We start from the raw sequence: 21399 nt of genomic DNA, 5'->3' as shown, positions 1-21399 counted from the left end.
CAGGTCCTCTTTGTCACTTGTTTGTTGCTCCAGAAAGGCCAGACAAATGAATAATGAAGATATCTGGATTGGGGTTGAAGTGGCAGTTGTTATTGATTGTTTTTTATTCATTTTTTATTTTGCTTTCCTCAAGTGCTGACGAGTGTGAGTCAGGTGTTCGCAGTGTGATCGTCCCTCATGGTTGTACAGCGATATAAATTCTCTGCCAGATACCAGCGCTGATAAATGAAATTCTGTAAAAGCTTTCACTTTTAAATTCTCCGTCAAACTCTGTGGAATATATATATTCCCCCTTTATTCCTCCCATTATTCTCCCATTGCAGTGTGGGATTTATAGATGCATATATATCCCGTCGCCACCTGAAGCCGGAGTCGTAGTCCGTATGGATCCCCACACAGTAACAGAATCCCCTGGACTGCATGCAGCCAGATAAAGCCTCAGTGCCAGAAAGACAGAGTAATCGCATTACTATCTGATGAAAATTTATGCCAATATATCATCTTGGAGAATAAGAGACTACAAAAATATGTAGCCTTGGCTATAAATGAATGACCAGTGTCAGGTCAGAGTAAAAAGAGTGTAAAACTCAAATATGCAGACTTCGGCTAAGCCTCAGGTTCTAATGCACTCTTCTGTGTGTTCAGCACATTCCCAGAATAAGAATGACTCTCTTCTTTTAATAGTGGCTGTCATCACCACGCTGCAGCTATTGTCATAGTTTGATTAAAGTCTTCCGCTGGTGTTATCAAAGATCTCTCTCAAACGACTTTTGTCGCAATCAAAATTCGCCACGATTAACAGACAGATGTGAAGAACATTTCCACGTAAGCTCTGTCTTCTGGCCCGGCACTTGAAAGTGTCACCAAGACTAAATAGAAAGAGAGACACATGGTCTGTGTCCACTGTAAGCTCTATGAAGCCGTCGGCTCAACGCCACGCTCAAACTCAGGATGTGGAGATGGCCACCGCTCATGTGACTGAGGTTGCCACTTACTTTCATTACTGCAGAAAGGTCACATTGTGTCTCAATGGAAAAACACCTAATTATAACTTTACAGCTCCAACAATGTACTGTGCTGCTCTCCAAAAAAACATAAGTTTAAATCCATTACCGTCTCTGAAATAGCAAAACCAGGCATCTTTTGACAAAATCAAGATTTGGTGTTTTTGTTTTTTCTATTTATGCTCTCAAAGATGAACTTCATTTGATATTGGTTGGTCAGTCACAGGAACCACAGTTTACACTTTTATAGGTGAAAGTGTGGCATGAGATATAAGGAAAGTGGTCTTTGAAGATCAGCAGTCCGATTACAGGAGACCTGCCTAAACCCCGTGTTGAGTCGCTGTACTCTTCCCTGACTGTATAAAAGAGGAAGTGATCAATAGAAGAATCAAATGTCAGGGGCAACAGGTTTTTCCTCTGATCAATGGAAACGGATCAGAGCTTAGAGCAAGAGAGAAGACAAGATAGTATTGAGAGATTACATTGACATCATTCAGTGGCAGTTGCTCTGTGCACTGGCTTCCTTTCTCTCTCAGTTACTTACACATAGACGTCGCCACATGTATGGATGTGCACACCCAGCCCCAAGAGCAGGAAAATGCATTATTTCTGTGCAGTAATATATATATTTTACCTGCACATTCTTGGAACAGACCAAAGACAATAGCTTTTTGTTCTATTGTCCTCACTTTGTAATAATTCTGTCTTCTTGTAATAGAACAGTTTGACAATTGTGAACATTTGCTGAACAAAGGAGTTGAGTGTGTCTGTATTGATATACAATACACCTCCAGTTGTGCAGAAGATTCAGCCACAATAACCTGGTCGTAGCCACATACACAACATATAGAACGTACACACGAACCACACAAAACTTGCACTTTGTCCCTGAAGCAGTAAATATAATTTTCCTGTACCAGTAAAACAGTCTGCTTCTAAAATGTAGTGATGACAAGTAATAAGAAGCTGCTGCTATAGCGAACCTTACTTAAAATGTTTTCACAGTACTGTAAGTTTGAATCTGAAGTGCCGTTTAAGTGCCATTTAGTCTTTTCAATTAGCAGTATGAGCAAGGATGTCAGCTCACTAGGGATATTGTAGCTAACCTGTAAATGGAGTATGTGACGAGGGTGTCACTATGGCAGCCTCTGGGGTCAGCAGATGAGGAGGGGGGCAGTGCGTGACAATTTTTCCGCTACCCTCGCTCATCACCACTTGTGATTAAAAATGCTGCAACACACTTACAAGCATGCAAAGCTGGCAACACGGGCCCTTTGAAATAGTGCTGACGGCAGTTTAGCTGGGCGGCTTCCTTGAAAGGCAAGGTTCACCATGCCTTGCCATGTGGCCTTCTGATTTTCCCAGCTAAAATAGGGTCCGCCTAAGCCCCCCTTGGCATTGCCAACCATCCCAGACATCCTGACACTTTCCCCAGGGAGAGACACCCAGAACAGGTGAGGGACTCAAAATAAGGGCCCCTACCATGGCTGGTCACACAAAGTGAGTGAAGACAGGCCCTTTTGTAGGAGTGTGCTTGGAAGGGGATTATTATTGTTTTTGGAGAGAAAGAAGAGCCCTAGGTCAGCTGGCCCCAGCCCCCACCTCGAGGCCTGCGCTAATCCGTGCACAAATGCCAGCCGCCTTGGCCAAAAGCCCCCTCCCCGAGCACCCTTCTTTGAAGAGATGATACCCGAGCTCACCCGCTGCTACCCTCGCTACACTGTGTAGTGGGCCATAAAACAGTGAGATGACTTTGGATGAGATGGTACTCGACTCTCTTTCCACATTTATAACACACCTACTGTTTACTCTGGAGGGAGGACAACAGACCGGCCAGAGTCAGACCACTTAAAGCGTCGGGTGCTACCAAAGGGACACACAAACCTCACAAACGCCCCTATAAAGTCCTGGCTATAGTGACCAGCACTGTGAGTGAATGAATCTGTCTAGCTACTCTTAATCACTCTCTCTTCCTCTCTGCCTGTGTCTGGCCCTGTTGGACAGTAAAATGAGACAGGTTAGTGCCAAGCTTTAATTCCTGTCAGCATCTGTTAATTATGGCCAGGACTGTTCTAATTAAAAGAGGCACCCATCTACCTTCATCGCTGGCTGCCACAGCCACATGACTCAACCGACAGAGAGGAACATGGAGAGCAGAAGCGTGGCCACCTGGCAGCCGCCGAGCTCACTGGGAGAGCCGGAAGAAACTGTAGAAAGTGGTGACATCACATTTGACAATGAGAGGAATTTTCCATGCCCACAATAATCTTAGCTGAAGTGGAAAGTTTTTAAGCACTTAAACCCAAGCTGCAAATGGAGTGTCTTTGAAGACTAATCAAGACACCTTATCAACACCACCAAAATCTATTTTTTGATATGACGCACGTAAAAATGAAATAGTCATTGTGTATCCGTCTGTGTAAGTGCGTAAAGTACAGGTAGTTGGAATCAGATGATTCCCTGCTTCTTGCTGGGAAGGATGAGGCTCTGTTGGGAATTGGGGGTAATTAGGTTAGTAGGTTGTCAGTGTCAGGAAATTGAAAGACAATCCTAATCAGATTTGTGTTTCTAGGGAATCAAATAATTTATATAAGTAGAAGAAATCTCTATTCTACAGTAACATGATAATACATTTTACTGGACCCTCCCTTTCATGCATTCACTGAGGGGAAGTGAGGCTGTGGCAATGTAAGATAAGAGGTGAAAATCAAGAAGATATTTTGCATAAATCCGCTGTTGAATTCCTCTTTGTTAAATGAAGGCCATTGCTTCTATCCTATATCATCTGATTTTCCTTTTCCCCCACCGATCACCGAGCGACCTCCAATCACCGTGCATGGGACACATCCAAACTCATCCTCTCCAAGAGCACTTGCTGATGGGCAAATTGTATTAGGCTCATTTGCAGGGGCCACACAATGCCCAGGTTTGACACCGTCCTCCCTGTTATAAAGTGATGAAATCATCAAGGAAGTGCTCTGGCTGCGGGTGTTGTTCACTCAGAGGACGCGAGAGGCTGACAAATTAACTCCTCCTCCACCACAAGCATTTCACTGAGCCTTTTCTCATCCAACCTTTAGTATTAAATTTGTTTGGGGGTTACATTATGCATACAGGGTAAATTGAAGGGATTCTCCCTCTTGACAGGATTAAGATATCCGGTATATTTAGACTGAGCAGTGACACGCTATTCCAAATATGGGGATGCAGGATATAAATGTTTGCATATAATTACATTAATAACCAAATACCTGCCCGGTGATATCAAATGAATAGAACGGTGTAGATGAAATATGTTAACAATGTTGAAAATTAATAGAATAGAAAAGACATCCAAATGGAAACATTCTTATCAAATAATGAGATAATAAATAACTTATGTTATGATGAGGCCGACTTGACATTTACAGTATCAGTGTGGAACCTGGCCTCCTAGGTGTGGCTCGGGGTGATAAGGCCTCAGTGCTTCTCCTGTGAAAGAGGGGTGAAATAAGCGTCTTTTATGGGAAAGCAATACCTAGGTATCTATCTGCAGTATGACAGTGGATGCTTTTTTTTACACTGTATTTGTGACTCTGTCTTCGCTTGTAGGCGGGTTAAGTTTCTGTTTCTTGGACATTGAAGAGCACACACCTGAACTCACACACACACAAACAAAGAGGCAAGTAGCTGGCAGCTAATTAGTATGCAGTCTGCCTCACCCGAAAAGCTAAATAATTAGAGGGCCAGTCTGTGAGATCATTGACCCCGCGTTAAATATTCATATGTTTAGACCTGCTCTGGGCTCAGCTGTGTCACAGTAGACCAGCCAGGCATGGACCACATATGGGAAGGCAGCCGCGCCTCTGACACATCGACGTACACACTGGAATGCAGCCTCTCACACACCGACACACACTTATACCTACATGCAGTCCTTTTATAATGCTTACATACAAGCCAGAGGCCAGCATGGTGGCTCACATTGCTTTTACACACGATCTAATACATAATATGTTCATCTATAGTTTTGGATCATCGGCCTTCCTTTTTTTATTCTTGTGCTTTATTTGAACATATTTATGACTGTGTTATATTCTATCTAAATCTTCACGGCTTTGTTGGCCTAGTTAATTTTCAAGCATTTGATATCCCTTCAACTGTGTTCTGGAAAAATACCCTCCCTTCATGTCGTGTCCCTCCTGTCTTTTCTACTCCAGGGGTTCGTCTGGACCGTGTGCGAGGGGGCAGACAGAAGTACAAGCGGAGGTTGGACACAGAAAACAACCCCTACCTGGGTCTGACGCTCCCCCCTCCCACCAAAAAGCCTCGTGAGTACTGCTCCGTCACTAGCCCATTGTCTCCCTGCTCCGTCGCCCCTCCTCTGCCAGGCCAGCAAGCAGGTAAAACTGAGACAAAATTCTAGGCCAGACTCATGTTCCCCTGTCTCTGCCTTGTTTGGACAGTTGAGAGTTCATTGGTCAGAAATATAGGCCGTGCATTGTTCCGGTCAGAGCTGAATTACGATAAGTCTCTGAGCAGATGACCGATATTAAACAGCGACCGCGCTCGAGGACACCCGTGTCTCACATTCTCACGCATGCATTTTTCTCAGCTGCATTTTAACTTGCACAAATTAAAAAAAGAAAATTGAAAAATGAAACGGGGAAACAGAGACCACCAGTCTACTTTATCATGCTATCATGTTTATCCGTGGTGTGCATCTTTGTGCCTCCATGAGCTTTGCAGTGACACATGACCTTTGACCTCTGCTTTACTTTGACATTCCCCTCCTTCCTCCTCTATCCTCAGTCACAAAGATAGTGTCTCACCTGTTGGTGGCCGAGCCGGAGAAGATCTATGCCATGCCTGACCCTACCATGCCGGAGAGCGACATCAAGGCTCTGACCACGCTGTGTGACCTGGCTGACCGCGAGCTGGTGGTCATCATCGGCTGGGCGAAACACATCCCAGGTAGAAAAACATTTCTTATATATTGCTCTCTTTCTTCCTTCATGTCCTGTCTTTTCGAGACACATCTTTTTGGCTAGTTATTATATTCCTCTTTCATCTTCCTTTGTCTCCTGTCTCAGTCGGACTGAAAATAAACATGCACACACACGTAGATAATTAATGACAGCAGCTCATACAGCCTCGGGGCATGTGGAAGATTGAGGGGGTGCAAAGTGGACATAGCTGTGAAAGAAACAAATCAATAGAGTGCATCTAAAATCCCTGCATTGAATGGAGAGGGGGACACAGACCCGGTGCCAATGTATGTTGTAATCACCAGGGAGATTTAGAGCAAAGTTGGGGACCTGCCCAATCAAACAAGACATCATATCACACACAGACACACATATGCACACATGAATGCACACAAGCGCAAGCACACACACACATTGAATTATTGATGGGCATAATCATGTTTCTTCCTTGCCCCATAGACGTTCTGATAGACGAGGTGTTAGGTTATAAGAGGCTGTTGAATTAAGGATACACTGCCTCACGTCAGCAGAGATTTTGCTTCCTTCGAGAGTTTTCCTCTGATTTTGACAGAGAACATGTTGTTTAGCTGCTCTTTTTTTGCAACCATGGCAGATTCTCCTTGATCTCCCGCTTGACCCCTATAACTCTGTAACATTACAGTGCTGTAGGCATGGAAGGGTAACAAACTAAATAAATGTGTCCCTCAGCGGCAACTCAATAACCTATTTCTTCTCATCAGAATAACTTGGACAGGCACACAGCTGTCAGCATGCAGGAGCTGTGCAACATCACTGCAGCACTGACCAGCACACAATACAACATGACTCTTTTACACTCACATACATAAAAGTGTGTAAATATTTTGGTATTATATGAGTTAATTAGGAAGTTTTATAGGATTTATTTATTTTATGAAATGAACTCCATCTGACCTCGTGCAGGTGCATTTTGTACCGAAAAGGTATTAGAGTACTTCTCAGAAGGAGGGGTATTAATCAGGTACAGATCTGATAGTAAGGAGATTAGAGATGGATACGCTCCCAGCCCCTGGCCTCAGCCCCGATCCCTTACGCGTCTAAACTGTTTGGATCACTCCCTACAGGCCATGCATGGTCAGCAGACTGAGAGTTTAACCAAGGAGCTTAGTCAGGACTGGATCACAGCTGACCCGATAACACACTCTCATCGTTGTGACCCAAAAATTACACCAGCGCCACAGACGTGCACAAAAGCTACAACATTCCCATGCTGACTGCTGAATATAGACTGTTCAGGCATGGAAGCACCATTCACTAACACACACACACATTTAGAAAGAGTTAAGAGAGTGCACAGCTGCGCTCGTGTATTGCTTGGACTCAGATTTGTGATTTTTCTCCATAAATCATACCCTTAAAGTTTGATTTAATATACTTTAAGTGTTAAAGGTGTTATCTCACATCCTGAATTGCATCATCATTTTAATATGTGTACACGCTAACTCGGATTTTATGTGTCATGCTGTTGAAGCTCTGTTAATCAGATTATACTTACACGTATTGTACACTGGATAGATTCATAACGTTAATGGGATTTGCCCTACAGATTGCGGCAGAGGGCTTGTCATTCCAAATGTGTCGATAATGATCATTTAACCCAAAACCTGAGGCAGTATAAGCCTGAGTGTCTGTTCTAACTGAAAGGAAATACCTGGAACTCAAAAGAGCTGCTAAACAATCTGCACTACCTGCGAGATGATAGAGTTTAAGTGGATTATTCTGATCTTCTTCTATATAAACACACACTTACACTCACACTTTTGCTTCATTTTGCTCACTTTTTAATTTTTTTATGTGGTAAAATCTCACGTATTCTTTTGAGATTAAATGACAATTTAACTGAAAAAAGACGTCCACTTCAGCTGAGTGCTTGTCTGTGCCTGTCCCTTTGGTGGTGTCTGTATTAGGACAGTGGGTGTCCTCTAGCCATGAAATGGCTGCATAATTGAGTTGTACATGGCTGAACCTGATCAGAGACGGTTCACTGGTTGAGCGAGACTCCATGCACTAACACTCCATGCACCAACGGTACCCCAGGGCAGCCTACCATGCTCAGCGCCTACTATATTTCTCCCCCTCCATCCACCACAGGACAAGAACGGAAAGGAGGAAAAAAAATGCTGATTGTATTCTGATAGATTTTTGTGGCCTTGGGCAATGGAATTAAAAAGATTAACAGTTCATTATGAAGTAGAGCACATTGATTAGGCCATTGACAGATGGGCTAGTAGCTAAAGTCCAAATGTAACAATCTAAATGTCACGAAAATTGGCACTTACCTTCTCCCAATTGATTTTTAATTTCTCCTATTCTCAGCTAACATTTGAAAGTGCGTTTCAGAAGTGGCATAATGTAGAGAAGAGTGGCCCTATTGAGTTTTAATGGGAGGGCGATTGGAGGATAACAAAGCTGTATCATTAGTGCAGATGATATCTTTGCCTTACAGGGTCCAATGTCAACTTTGATATTTCGCTCATGAAAGGTCAGTTTACATTCATGAAGTGCTTTTTAGGTGATACAGCGCTTCTTCTGCAAGTTCAGGTGGATGACGAATACATTTAATCAATCAGGCCCGGCCGGTGTCACATATCAATATTTTTTTTCACAGGTTTGCCATTGCCACGCTGCAGCCTTGCCCTCATTCTGAATCTGCCTTTGATTAATTGATCATCACTGTGGAGCTTTTGGATGCTAGTGTCACTGCTCCAAATAGCACCGTGAAGTAGAGTCTAGCACGGCTGTTGTCTGAGGGGTGTAGGGTCATTAGGAACAGCGTTAGGGGGATGCTGACAGATGGCTTGTTGCTCCTAAGGTGCTAACAACCTTTGACACACATAGCAGTCCACTGTCCACCCCTCCTGGCCCCCTTCCATCATGTAAAGCTTCATTTTACCCTGTCCAAGAGGTTTAGGGAGGAACTAAGTATACTGACAGCTTCTGTACACTAAGACCTGTTTACCACGTTGACACTGCTGCCGTCTGTATGAGTGGTGGGATACCGGTGTGACCTCTGTAGCCCAGTGCCATCCCACATCCCGTCCTACCCGCAGAGGGAATGTCATGCGTTCGTATGTAAAAACTGCCATGCATGCTGTTTATACAAGAGGCGCTCGTTGTTTTGTGTTTGCCTGCTCCCATCCCAGCTTCCCAGGCCTGACTGTTTTCAGCTGGGAATTCTCTTAAGGCTGAAGGGCCAAGCAAACATAGACACTCTGCTGCTGCTGCTGCTGCTTCTGCTCCTACACAATAAAACATTATTTTCACCCAGCCATGTCACCTCAAGAATGTATAGTACTCAAAACACATTTACAACTTACATTTATTTGTTAAGTCTATTCTTACTTATAATTTGAGTAAATTAATTTCTTACACAGCAGTGATTCTAACATCATAATAGCAGATGTTAACAGATTTTTTTTTTTTGTATCAGATTCAGGTCAGAAGAGTCTAATGAATCAGGCTTGTTTGCATTGTTCTACTCATCACTGGTGTTTTGGGAATATTCATCATCTGTGCTTTATTGGATTCCCACTCATCAGCTCTGCGTTTGACAGACAACTGCCAGGCGTGTTAGTTGTTAGCATGGAGGCAGCGATGTTGAAAAGAGATCACGCCTCTTGTATGTAGTCGTGTTTGTGTCAGCTCAACCCCTCCACCGTAATCACCCACCCTCCTCCAGCCCCCTCCGGGCTCCTGTTTTCTCTTTGCCATTAAATTGTGAAATCTACTTACTGTGTTGCCAGCCTGATCCCACTCAAGCTGCGTAATCTCCTTGTAATAGAGTGTGAATACTGCCCGGCAATAAATCAGCACCTCATCAGTGCACTTTATTAAATATAGACACCAACAGACAGCTCTTAGTATATTCAATTTACCCTCTGACGTAGGCTTCAACACAGGAGATAAAGATAGATTGAGCAATCAGGTGGATGCTGAGGCCTGAACCCAGGCAGGAGAGCTGGAGGAAGGCGGAAAAGCTGCAGGGAGATTGAGATGGGGGTAAAATCGGAGGCAGACAGGCAGCCAGGAGTATGCAGGGCCAGGAAGAGGGGAATCTGACAGGCAGGTTGGGGAAGAGCTTGTTTAGTTATTGTGGCACATGAACAGGTACATCCAGCATCACGAGTATGCGTGTGGCCATAATCTCTGTGAAATTAGTAGAAATTCTGAAATCACAGCATCTGTGAAGAATTTGGGTCTCATCTTATATAAAGTGCCTTGTGTGAAATCTTCTATGCTGATGTGCCTTTAAGTGATCGTCAGCAGAGCGCCATACCTCATTAAGCAATGTTACTTGATGGCAGCGAAGATAAATTATGTGTAATTATGGCAGTGATTAAAGCCTGATTCCTCCTGGTCTTTGGGACTAAACAGAGAAATGTAAAGTCAGTATTGGCCAGTGGGACCCTGGGGAGGGCTAACCACTTCTCCGCTGGGGTCACGAGGTCATAGGGTGCAGATTAAAACAAGGGGATTACTGTATTTAACGTCCTCCAATCTCATAACGTTCACAGGCTGCTGGTCAAATCACCCATTCTTCAGCTACTTGCAGTGGAATGATGGGCTGGTTATCACGTCGAAAGAAGCCAGATAGCCGGGTCCCTTGAAAGCGAGCGCTGGAGCGATTAATTTTCAGTCATCAAGCTCTTTCTCCACCGAGTCAATTTAGTTTGTATTGACACGATTTTGTTCAATATAAAAAACAGCCTTTGCATCATCAGTTTAGTGTCCGGGGAAAGCTCTCAGCAAACTGAGCTGTTTGTGTTGTACATGTGGCTGGATTTCAGGTCAAATTATTTACGTCAAGCACAGCAATTTATTACCAAGCTGCTATTGATTGGATCCTCCCGATGCTGTCATGTAAATTCAAGAAGAATCACGGTCGGCAGCTGCAGGTTACACACATACCGATCTACAGCCAGCCTGCACATGCACATTATGAAACTGCTCAAAATTTCTGTATTGACTCTACATCTAGTGTTTTGCACTTTTCCAGATTAGATGAATCTATACAAATCAGAGGTACTTTTTTCCCCTTTGTCCTCTCTTCTTTTAAACTGCCATCTGAAATATAAAAAAGAAGCTTTGATATATAATAAGCTTATGGCAGCTTGATCATTCAGCCCAGTTTGAGGTTACAAAAAAAAGACGTGCTCAACCTCTGGGGTCCTGTTAGGGGCAGTTTTACTCCAACTGGAGCCCGGAGAGCACTTGACTTGGCTGAGGTGAGATTGCCGCTGGGCAGAAGTCTTCAGGGCCTGCTTGTCCTTCTGATAGCTGGCCATGATAGATCAGCCCCTGTCCAGCCAGAATTACTCTCTTTCCTCTTTCTATCTCCCTTTTCCTTTTCCCTCATGCTTCAGTCCTCTTTTGCTCACTCTCTCTCTCTCTCTCTTCCTTATCTCTCTCCTCTCTGGCCCATATCTTCTCCTCTCTTTTATCCCCCATTTCTCTGCCTCTCTCCCTCTTGCCATCTTTTTCTTTTTCTCTCCCTCCCTCTGTCTGCTCTGTTGTCTGATTGAGGGTGAGTTACGAGGGGGCTGCAGCTGGAGGGGGCCACCGTGCCTCGTAATTACATCTCTTTTTATTACCCGCGCTAATGGCCCTCGGGGAGAGGGAAACAATAATAAATTAATAGAATATGAACTCCAGCTCAACAGAAATCTCCAGCATTTCATTTTGGACCGTCCTGTGCTCTGGCAGATGAAACAGTGCTCTGATTAATCTCTGTAAGGGGTTTGAAGCAGCCGTCTGTGGGTTTGGGCTGCCCCCTCCTGCCCACAGCCGAGGGCTTTTGGGGAAATAAAAGGAGAGATGATGGTTGTGGCTTCTGTTGCTGGTCTTTAGTGGTCTTGTTTTCACCCTTTGAGCTATTAATGATGGAATTAATGGTCAGGTGGACGATTATGTAGTGTCGCTCCTTTATCACCTTTGTTCCTTTGTCTAGATTGAATTTCAGCGATGCTCATGCAGGATAAAATATGTCACACCAGGGGTTTTTTGGAAGTGAAAATCTGTTTGAAACATAAATGTATGATCACTCATTGAGCAGGGTGCTTAAGTAAAAGTAAACAAAGACAAACTCCAGAACTGCATTGTTGTTATTCCTGCATTCCTACTGCAACGACTTTCAGGCAGAAATCCACCGGTGCACTCAGCAGCGGAGTGGAAAAGGCCCTTCAAGCGCACAGACAGGCTTCTCTGATTTGGTCAATATTGTGTCATGTTTGGTCAAACCCCGCCAAGGCAGTGGGCTGGAAATGAAGATGTAAATATTGATATTTCATTAGAGGAAATCACCCACTCCGATGGCACTTAACCGGGCCACCTTCGGAGTGCGGCGGCCGGAGCGCCGTGTGACCTGCGGAGTCGGGAAGTCACTTCATTACTCGATTAAATTGAGTGGAAAAAGGCGAGGCAACGACACGAGATCCCATTTGGAGCGATAATTTAGGCCCTGAAGAGAGGGGATGGAGCAGGGGAAAAACACTACCTCTCCATCTCACAACACTGGATTAAATTCAAGGACTTTTAGCGTCAAAGGTAATTGTAGGCTGCTGGGCCGCATGTGTGCATATGGCTGAGAGGTGTCTGTTGTATCAGAACAACTCTAAAGCCACTTCAACAAGCCCTGAACAAGGCCTTCACACGGGCTGTCATATCGGGAGCAGCGTTTTAGTTCCGCTTCAGTCCTTCTTGCCATTAAAAGGCTACACAAAGCCTCGCCTGTGATTGTGATGCCAACCTGATGCGGCAATCAAGACCACGTCCACGCTTGCATGACAATTTCTCTCCGGCCAGTCCACATTCTGTCCAACATAATGGCCACGTATGCAGACAAGCAAATAACACAACAAAGGTTTTTAAAATGCCGTCTGGATACGTGTAATGGCACAGGGCTTTATAAAATATGGCTTATTGCCTTCACCGATAATAGTCAAGTGTTTTGAGTGCTTTCGGCAGTTTGCTTTGTTGGGTCTAATTTGGGCTCTTCAGACCTCTGACCGGTCCACCCGGGCACTCGCACCTTTCAGTTAGCACTCTATTCTACTGACTATTGATTCCCCTTCAAAATGTGAAGGCCCTCACATTCTGATCACAATCTGTTAATTAATGTATCCTCCAGCTCTTCCCCTGCAGTGGTCATCACCACGATAAGGGAAATTGAACACTGAGGTACTACTCTCCGTGGCTCTTCTTTTCTCTCCGCCTGTCTCTCCCTCTCTCCGTCCTGTTTCTTTTTCACTTTCTCTCACGCTTCCTCATTACGGCTCTTATTCTTCTTGGGCTGCTTGTGTGTGTGTGTGTGTGTGTGTCTGTCTGTCTGTGTGTGTGTGTTCGCGGCATCCTGGCAGGAGGAGATAAACATCCGGCTGGTGGCTGCACCCTCGTAAGATCATTTATATTTAAGAGAAAACGTGGGGCGTAGGTGCTGTGAGCGCCCTGGTCAATACTGTAATCTATCGCCTCTTAATCACACAATGGCAGGTAGCGTGGCAACAGCAAACTTGTAAAAGCAATCATATTAATCAGGGGCGGAGCTGAAGAGCCTAATATGCTGTCAGAATGAGCCGCCTGCAGGAACGCTGTGCAGGGGGGAGGGGAGGCGGGAGACGGAGGGGAACGGGTGAGGGGAGCGTTGGGGGGTTCATGCAGTTTATTGACAGCTAAAGGGTAGTACGGAGGGAGAAGCGATGAGATGGCTATCTGTCTGTCTGCCCCTCAGTCCCTCTTCCCTCTATCTCTTTGCCTTTACCCTTTTTAATGTGTTTGAATTTCTCACAGCTCATCTTTGGGGGATCTAGCAGTTTGTTTTATTTAATGTTCTATTCTGAGCATATGTAGAGGTGTTGGAGTGGAAATGACAGCGGTTTGATGCGCCCGTGCCAATGTCAGCTCATCCAGCTGCTGCTGAATGTGGTCCTGGTTTGAACCATGTGACCCCCTCAGTGCTGCATGTATGTGTGTGCTTTTATGTGTATGGATTTATGTGCATACATATAGATGTCACGATCCGCTTGTGCACATGTGTCTGTTTGTTTTCCTGGTTGACACATGTTTGTGTGTGTGTGTCTGTGTGTGTGTCTGTGTGTGTGTTGGTGTGTGTGTGTGTGTGTGTGTGTGCGTCCCCTCATCACCTCCTCCTGTTACACAGTGCATGTCATGTCCTCAACCCCTCCAATGAGAACGTGTCTCGGTGCTAATCCCCCTCACACCAATAGAAGAGTGACAGGATACAAGGGGTAACCACATGGCTTTGTGTATCCCAGACCTTTGCACCGATTTACTGTCCTCACTTACAGTAAGGCCCACTCAAGTGCTCTGACACCGGCTCCAAAGAGGACCTTCCACTGTGCATTTAAAATTAAACACCACTCGCTAACATGTGCCTTGGCGTGCACTCTCAGCTGCCGAGGCGTGTTTGTTTAACTGATCAACTCCAAGATCAGATGGTGTCAGTTTTCTCTCTACTTTCGGATACTTTCTTTTACTTTTTAAATACTTTTTAATAAAGAAGACTTTTGTTAAATCATGTAAAAGGTATGCGCTTATTTTTTTCAGATGTGACATCCCTAAATATACACTGTGCTCCATTTATGTTGTTCTCCTGTCATCTTATAGTTTCTGTCTCTTCCTGTCCAGGCTTTTCTACTCTCTCTCTGGGAGACCAGATGAGTCTACTGCAGAGTGCCTGGATGGAGATCCTCATCCTCAGCATTGTGTTCCGCTCATTGCCGTACGAAGACGAGCTGGTGTACGCCGAGGACTACATCATGGACGAGGAGCACTCACGGCTGACAGGCCTGCTCGACCTCTACGTCTCCATCCTGCAGCTGGTCCGCAAATACAAGAAGCTCAAAGTGGAGAAGGAGGAGTTTGTTACCCTCAAAGCCATCGCTCTCGCCAACTCAGGTGAGTTATCTTCAGCACAGTGACACGTCATAAATGGCATGCAAGCACTTTAAGTAATTTTTTTGTTTTAATTAAGAACTAAAGAATTACGCATTAAACTGAAAGAATGTGGTTTAGATTTGATTTAGAAGACATTAAAATTAAGTTTTTTACTGTAACAATAATAATAATAATAATAGTACATGTTAATAAAGGCAGAAATATCACTGTTAATCAAATTTTGCAAAAAACACAAAATCAAAATAATTTCTTTAAACTAAATTTAATCACAATGAACTATAATTTTATTTTTATATCGATGATCTTTTTGAACTCTAAGATATAATTTCATTTTGTTTTTAAAATATCAACTTAATCACTCTCCATTTTCATAATAGATTCAATAAAAAATATATTATACGAGGTGAAATATAACACAATGCTTTTAAATAAACTAAACCAAAACTACAGTGCACATAAAATGACACAACAGAAGAGAAGAATGAAGATTTTAGCATTTTATTTCGTCAGTGAAAAACTATTTTATGCAGGCAATACATAAAAAGTACATTTAACGTTAAACCTTTACTTTTAAAAAGTCACAACGCATCCCTCATGGGTATAACTCAGAATATTTTACTTTCTCCTGACTGGACCTCTGAGCTATGCACACGAGGCAATGTAATATTCAGAAAGTAGGTTTTGTCTAACACAGTTTCAGAAATGACATTTCTTAGTTTTTCAGGACTTTTACAGTGTAACCTTTAGTTTGTAGCGTGAGATGGAGAGATGGAGAGAAGATAAGGCCAGTGTATGAGAGAGAGAGAGGGATGGAGGAGGGAGCTTTTTTTAATTGAACACCTTCCGTGTTGTGGTATTTCTCCAGCGCTGCCTCTCCCTCCTCTTTCTCCATAACAGTAGCTGCAGGGCACAGCAGCCACGGGAGATAAATTTAGCATTTCATTAGGAGCACAGGGGCTGTCAATAAAATGTGTTAAGTCGAATGGAATGAGTATCAGGGAGTGATAGGCCTCGTTTGTTCCAACGCGAAGACGGCACGCTGCTATTGACAGGCGCCTTTTGAGGAGGCAGGACCTGTCCCGCTCTGATCAATGCACGCCTGGGTCACCGGGCCGCTTTCCCTTGTTTTGTTCGGGGGCTGAAAAATGAAAATGCTGATGGTGGGACTTTGCTTTCAGACAACAGAGCTTTGGAGGGGAGGTGGGGCGAGGGAGAGAGAGGAGAGATGGGGGTCGGGGAGAGGAGAGGAGGAGGAGGCGGGTGTCCGGAACGTTAGAACAAGGTCTCTGGGAGATCGCTCTCCCGGGAGCCCCACTGTCTGACAGCTGTGAAAATTCATAGCGATTGATTTTGTAATTAGCAGTTTATCAATCGGATCGACGTGGGCTCACTGATGGATTGCGAGGAAATTGTTTCTTCAAAGTTGTTTTTTTTTTTTTTACTCTACCCCTCCTCCAATGACTGCATGCTGCGTGCTCGCTGTCTCCTGCCCTCTTTTCCTTCCCATCTGTTGAGATGTCTCCATCCCTCTTTTTATTTCCCTCCTCTTTTTTTCCTCCCTTTGCTGCAAAACATCCCATTAAAGCATGGTTCAGATCAAGTTTATTGCTCAAATGTGTTTGCGTGCGTGTGTTTGCGAGTGTGAAAAATAGAACAAAACATGGGTTTGATTTGTAAAAATGCAGCTTGTTAGGGTGTGAATGCAACCTCTGTGAAAAGAACACGAGATAATTATGTCACACCACATCCTCATCTGAGATTTTTTTTTTTTGCCTTTTGTTCTTCCATCCTCCCTCTCTCACCACCCCCCTCCCGCATTCACTTTACAAAACGACCTACTTCATTTTACCACTGTGGATTTGAAAACCGTCAGGGTGAGAAATGTCTCAAGGTCTTGGGAATACAGTTGTTCCAGTCAATGAATTTGGGGCGAAGCCTGAAATCTGTTTTGCCTTTTATTGTCCCGTGTGGTAAAATATGCACCGCCAAGGTGAGACGAGTCAGGCAGCCAATGACATGCTGCCTCCGGAGTGCCAGATGCCAGTTAACCAGTGAGAGAAAGCTCGACCCCGGACTGTCCCTGAGAGAGAGACAGAGGGGGAGGCTGGGAGACAGAGACAGAAAGAAAGGCGAGAATTGGAGGGGAGTGTGGTAACATGATGTACAGTGGGATCAGTAAAAAACGCTGGCACTGTAGCGAAACGTTATAGGAGTGAGGAACACCGGAGGGAAGCCAGACTGAAACTGCAGACTGCTCTAAAACTGCTCGGGAGGAGGGAGAGATTTGGGCAGACTGAAGCTGACAGAGTCCCAGCTTTTGTTGTTCACAGTAGAATATTGTAAGCAAGACCTTTTTTGGAAAGTACAAAAAAGTGGCAGCTTTTTTGTTGCATCTAGCAATCAAGTGTTTGTTTTCCTGTCCACATTCATGCCCATTTGAGGGAGCAGGAAGGAGATTAATTGAAAGCAAGTGTTGTATTCATCTCACGCTTGTTTATGGTGTCCAATTCTCTAATGGAGCCCCCCTTTTTTCCTTTGTTTTTTGTGTTTGAAAACAATCTGTCCTTTGGAACACTGAGGTGTTTAACGTGTACTCACTCAGCAGAGATTGGGTGCTATTCATGCCATTGTTACTGGAGGATAACATTGATTTTCAGTCCCAGTGGTCAAGGGCCATATGAATACCCCACCCAGCCTGCCAAAGAATAAATATATAAATAAAATAAAGCAGATGTTGTTGGGTTTTTTTTCTTTTTTATGATCAATTCTTTATCTTGTCAGAGCGTGAGTTATACTGGTAATGTGTTTCTTACCTTGCTGCTACTGACAGAGCAGTAAAGATCAATCATGAGATTTAATTTTGTTTTAGAAAAATCCATTTCCCATGACTGCTGTTATATTACCAGTGTCTCAAAGTGCAAACTACATTTCTTACAAGTTCCTTTTTTTTCTTTTCAAATTTGAAAATCCATCAATCTTTCATGCTGCTTTCTGTGCTCTCGTCCCGTCAGACTCCATGCACATAGAGGACATGGAGGCGGTCCAGAAGCTTCAGGACGCTCTCCACGAGGCCCTGCAGGACTACGAGAGCAGCCAGCACCAGGAGGACCCACGGCGGGCTGGCAAACTGCTCATGACCCTGCCCCTGCTGAGGCAGACAGCCACTAAGGCTGTGCAGCACTTTTACAGCATCAAGGTGCAGGGCAAGGTGCCCATGCACAAACTGTTCTTGGAGATGCTGGAGGCCAAGGTCTGATTGGAGGAAGGCTCACAGGCCACGGCGACAGCGGAGGGCTGCATTACTGATACAGAAAGTGACTTGAACCAAGGCTGAGGGTTCTCAGGAGAGGGAGACGCCCACTGAGTGCAGGACAGAGACTGACCTCCCTCACTCCTCCTCTACCTGGAGCCCTGGGACACGACATAAAAAAGAACAAATGCAAAACTTGGTTATTAGTATAAATATAAAAATGATGCAGATTAATTTAAAATATATAAGAAATACTATGTACAGTAATAATTTTTTTGGTTTTTGTTAATTGTCAGTGGTCATGCTGTATATGAAGAAGGACCCTTCTGTCCCTCAGCGTCTTCAGAATAAGTAGTTGCCAGATCTTGATAACAAGATAAAGAAGATTCTTTTTTCAGAAAACTAAAAGTTCCTAAAAATTTTGTTCTGAAGACAGCAGAGGTGTCAACAACGACAAACAGACTCACTTGTCTCACAGTTGTGTTTTTGCCTGGACTTGACCAGGATGTGTAAATATTTATTATTTGGAAGACTGAGTGTACAGTTCAAAGTCTGGTGAACTTGGTGGCCATTTTCTCTTATTCTCCTCCTGGAAAAAAATGAACTAAAGGTGTTACCTAAATGTGAACTCTTATCAGTTTAAATGTCCTTGGATATACCTCTCCAGAGCAGTAAGCCGTGTGATCTTTGTGGATCTGTCTCCGACTGGAAGACTTGCTGGTCCCATGTTTAACCAAACTAGCATAGGCAGGTACAATAGTCAATCGTCTTATTCTGTAGTAACTCAGCAATAAAAGGGAGCTGTTGGGGGTTCACTTTCATGCGCTTTTCACTGCTGCTGTTTCTAAAAGACCATGCCTGCGTGTATCTCTGTCCCACTAGTGAGACGCACCACTGTACCGCTGTTTCACACTAGTGTTGCTCCTCTTCTGAAGTGATCTGTCCTGATGCTGCTCATGCAACTCATTGAACCCCCGATTTGGTCATTGTTTAAGCCTGTGGAAATTGCCTCTTGACATGCAAATAGATGACCTGATTCAGGCCAGGTGAAAGATAATCAGCGGTTTTGGTGTGGCGGTATCAAAGGATTTATGCCGAGTGGCAGAAGTCCAGGAGATTCCATGTTCAAACAATCAGAGGCCCATATGTCAACCACTCTATTTTGGGCCCCTTTAAGCCTGTGGCAGAGTCATGCCACACACAGGGAGCAAGGTGCCCAGCATCTGCTCTCACCATTTTAGACACCTCCTGTCTTTTAATAGCTGTGCCTGCATTTATAGGGCTGCGACCAAACAGAGGTAAATGGCAGGTGCAGAGCCCGAGTGGTGGCACTTCACACTGGGTTTATTTTTAACCCAGCAGGAGGTTGTTGTCTGCGCAGCCTCACGCCAGGAGTACAGTAGACACGTGGAACACTTCTTCTTGACCTCATGTTGACACAGTGGCCAGTGCAGAGTAACACCCTTCCCACCGGCCAGGAGGCGGGCAGGCAGGCATCTGTGAGGAGAACTCGGGATGCCCGAGCGTGCACATGTGAATAGCTATGCAAGAAACAAAGTGTCAGCATGCTCCAAAGGGTAACAGCAACCCAACAGTGTGTCAGTACAAGGTGTGATCTCTGGTGGGAGAAAGATCTCATACTCCCTTCTCCCTGTGTTTAGCTGCAGGGCCATGACACTGGGTGTGAGTAATACTGTAGTCCAGTCTAACTGATCCATGCCACCGGTCTCCATGTGAGAGAGGATGTGTTGCAGGCGAATGCTTATACTGCTGAAGGATTTTATGTGATGTGATAAATTGTGGCACTGTCACAACAATATGATACTGTGATCAAAGCAATCCCTGACATTGCAGTAGGGTAGAGTTGCCGCCATGCTTGTGATATCAGTGGCTAGCACTGATCCAGTGGCCGGCATGGCTTTTTATACAGCAGTCTGATTGGCCACGTAATAGAGGGCGACTACCCACTCCTGCTCCTGCTCCCCAACTTAAACTAGCCGCTGTCCAGTTAACAAGCTCCACTGTAGAGGGTGACATTATAACTTGAGTTGTTTTACTGTTGTGCAATACAACAGGGACCAATTCTGACTGAAACCATGCTAAGAGCATGCTTTTACTTAGATTTGGGAGAATTTGTATGCTATTAAGTGACATATTCTACGTCCCTCTAATCAGAAACATGTATCCTGTATATCAGAACTATATTTGATTTGCTCTACTGATAAAAGACCTTTGTGCTTCTTTCAATAACAGTGCAGTATAAATGAAAACTTTTGCAAGAAATCTTTACAGATAGAATTTTGTAGCGGCCCAAGATGATCAGCCATATGAATCATAATAATTTTGATTATTTTTACCTTGCAATATGACACTGTGTGAAGGCAAAGACACCATGTCTTACATTACAAGATGTGTCTACGTGTGTAAATATATCAGCATCAATACAGTAGGTTGCCGAAATACCATTGAAAATAAAGTATGCAGCGCCCTGCTGACTACTACCTCATTATCATATTGTCAATATTTCTCTGATTCTACACTCTCTGCTCTATATCATCTTCACGTCTGTGACATACCTGAGCCATCCATGTTTTTATCGAAAAACTGTTTCTCCTCCCTCAGTGCTCCTGCCAAAATATTTGTAATTGTAGTAACTGATCTTCTCCTCCCCTTCATTCTTCATAGATCTGTTTGTAAAAGTAAAGCATGCTTCACGTTGACCATATGACTTGGCCATCAGTGGGTGTGACCCCCCCCCATTTTGGTTACTAAGCGGGTATGTGTTTATATGAACATCAGTGTGTCAGAATTGGTCCCTTGATGACAAATTGCAGACAGGGGCAGGTGACTGATTTCCTGCTTCTGTGCTATGAGTATTTATGGTGTGAAATATATCATTTGGCGATGGTGTACATTGATATCTCTGATCGTTGAATCACCAATATCTGTGTAACTTTTATGTTTTGATTTTCAAAAAGGTAAAGGATCAATGAATTAAATACTCACTGAACTCTGTGATTCTTTCGTGTTCTGACTAAAATTCTGTTCTAAGTAAAAGTCGGATGAGGGAAAAGTTTTAGAAATCTCATCCAGTCAGTCGACAGTGTTTACAGTAGCAGCTTTCCTAGGCCTACAGCCATGCCGGCAGCTCTGTGAGGCGACTGAAACCGCAGCATGCTAATAATACACACATTTGCTCTTTACTGTGCTCACACTACCACCAGTG

General features: G+C 44.1%; 1 protein-coding gene across 5 annotated transcripts in view; it reads left to right on the top strand.

Annotated features, from left to right (window-relative positions):
* The window catches only part of esrrb (estrogen-related receptor beta), a 41930-nt gene extending 20739 nt beyond the window's left edge, over positions 1-21191 (top strand). For 3 of the 5 annotated variants that reach the window (XM_051954849.1, XM_051954839.1, XM_051954834.1), the window contains 4 exons: positions 5204-5386; positions 5796-5957; positions 14654-14923; positions 17935-21191. In XM_051954849.1, the coding sequence (XP_051810809.1) occupies positions 5204-5386; positions 5796-5957; positions 14654-14923; positions 17935-18179 (860 nt within the window). In that variant the 3' untranslated portion in view covers positions 18180-21191. The remainder of the gene's footprint in view (positions 1-5203; positions 5387-5795; positions 5958-14653; positions 14924-17934) is intronic. The other 2 variants (XM_051954863.1, XM_051954855.1) reach the window with 1 other exon arrangement.
* Positions 21192-21399: the final 208 nt, after the last annotated feature.

The sequence above is a fragment of the Acanthochromis polyacanthus genome, chromosome 1, assembly GCF_021347895.1.
Source record: "Acanthochromis polyacanthus isolate Apoly-LR-REF ecotype Palm Island chromosome 1, KAUST_Apoly_ChrSc, whole genome shotgun sequence".
NCBI lineage: Eukaryota > Metazoa > Chordata > Actinopteri > Pomacentridae > Acanthochromis > Acanthochromis polyacanthus.
Note: the sequence above shows the minus strand (reverse complement) of the source record. Positions and strands in the feature narration are given on the sequence as shown.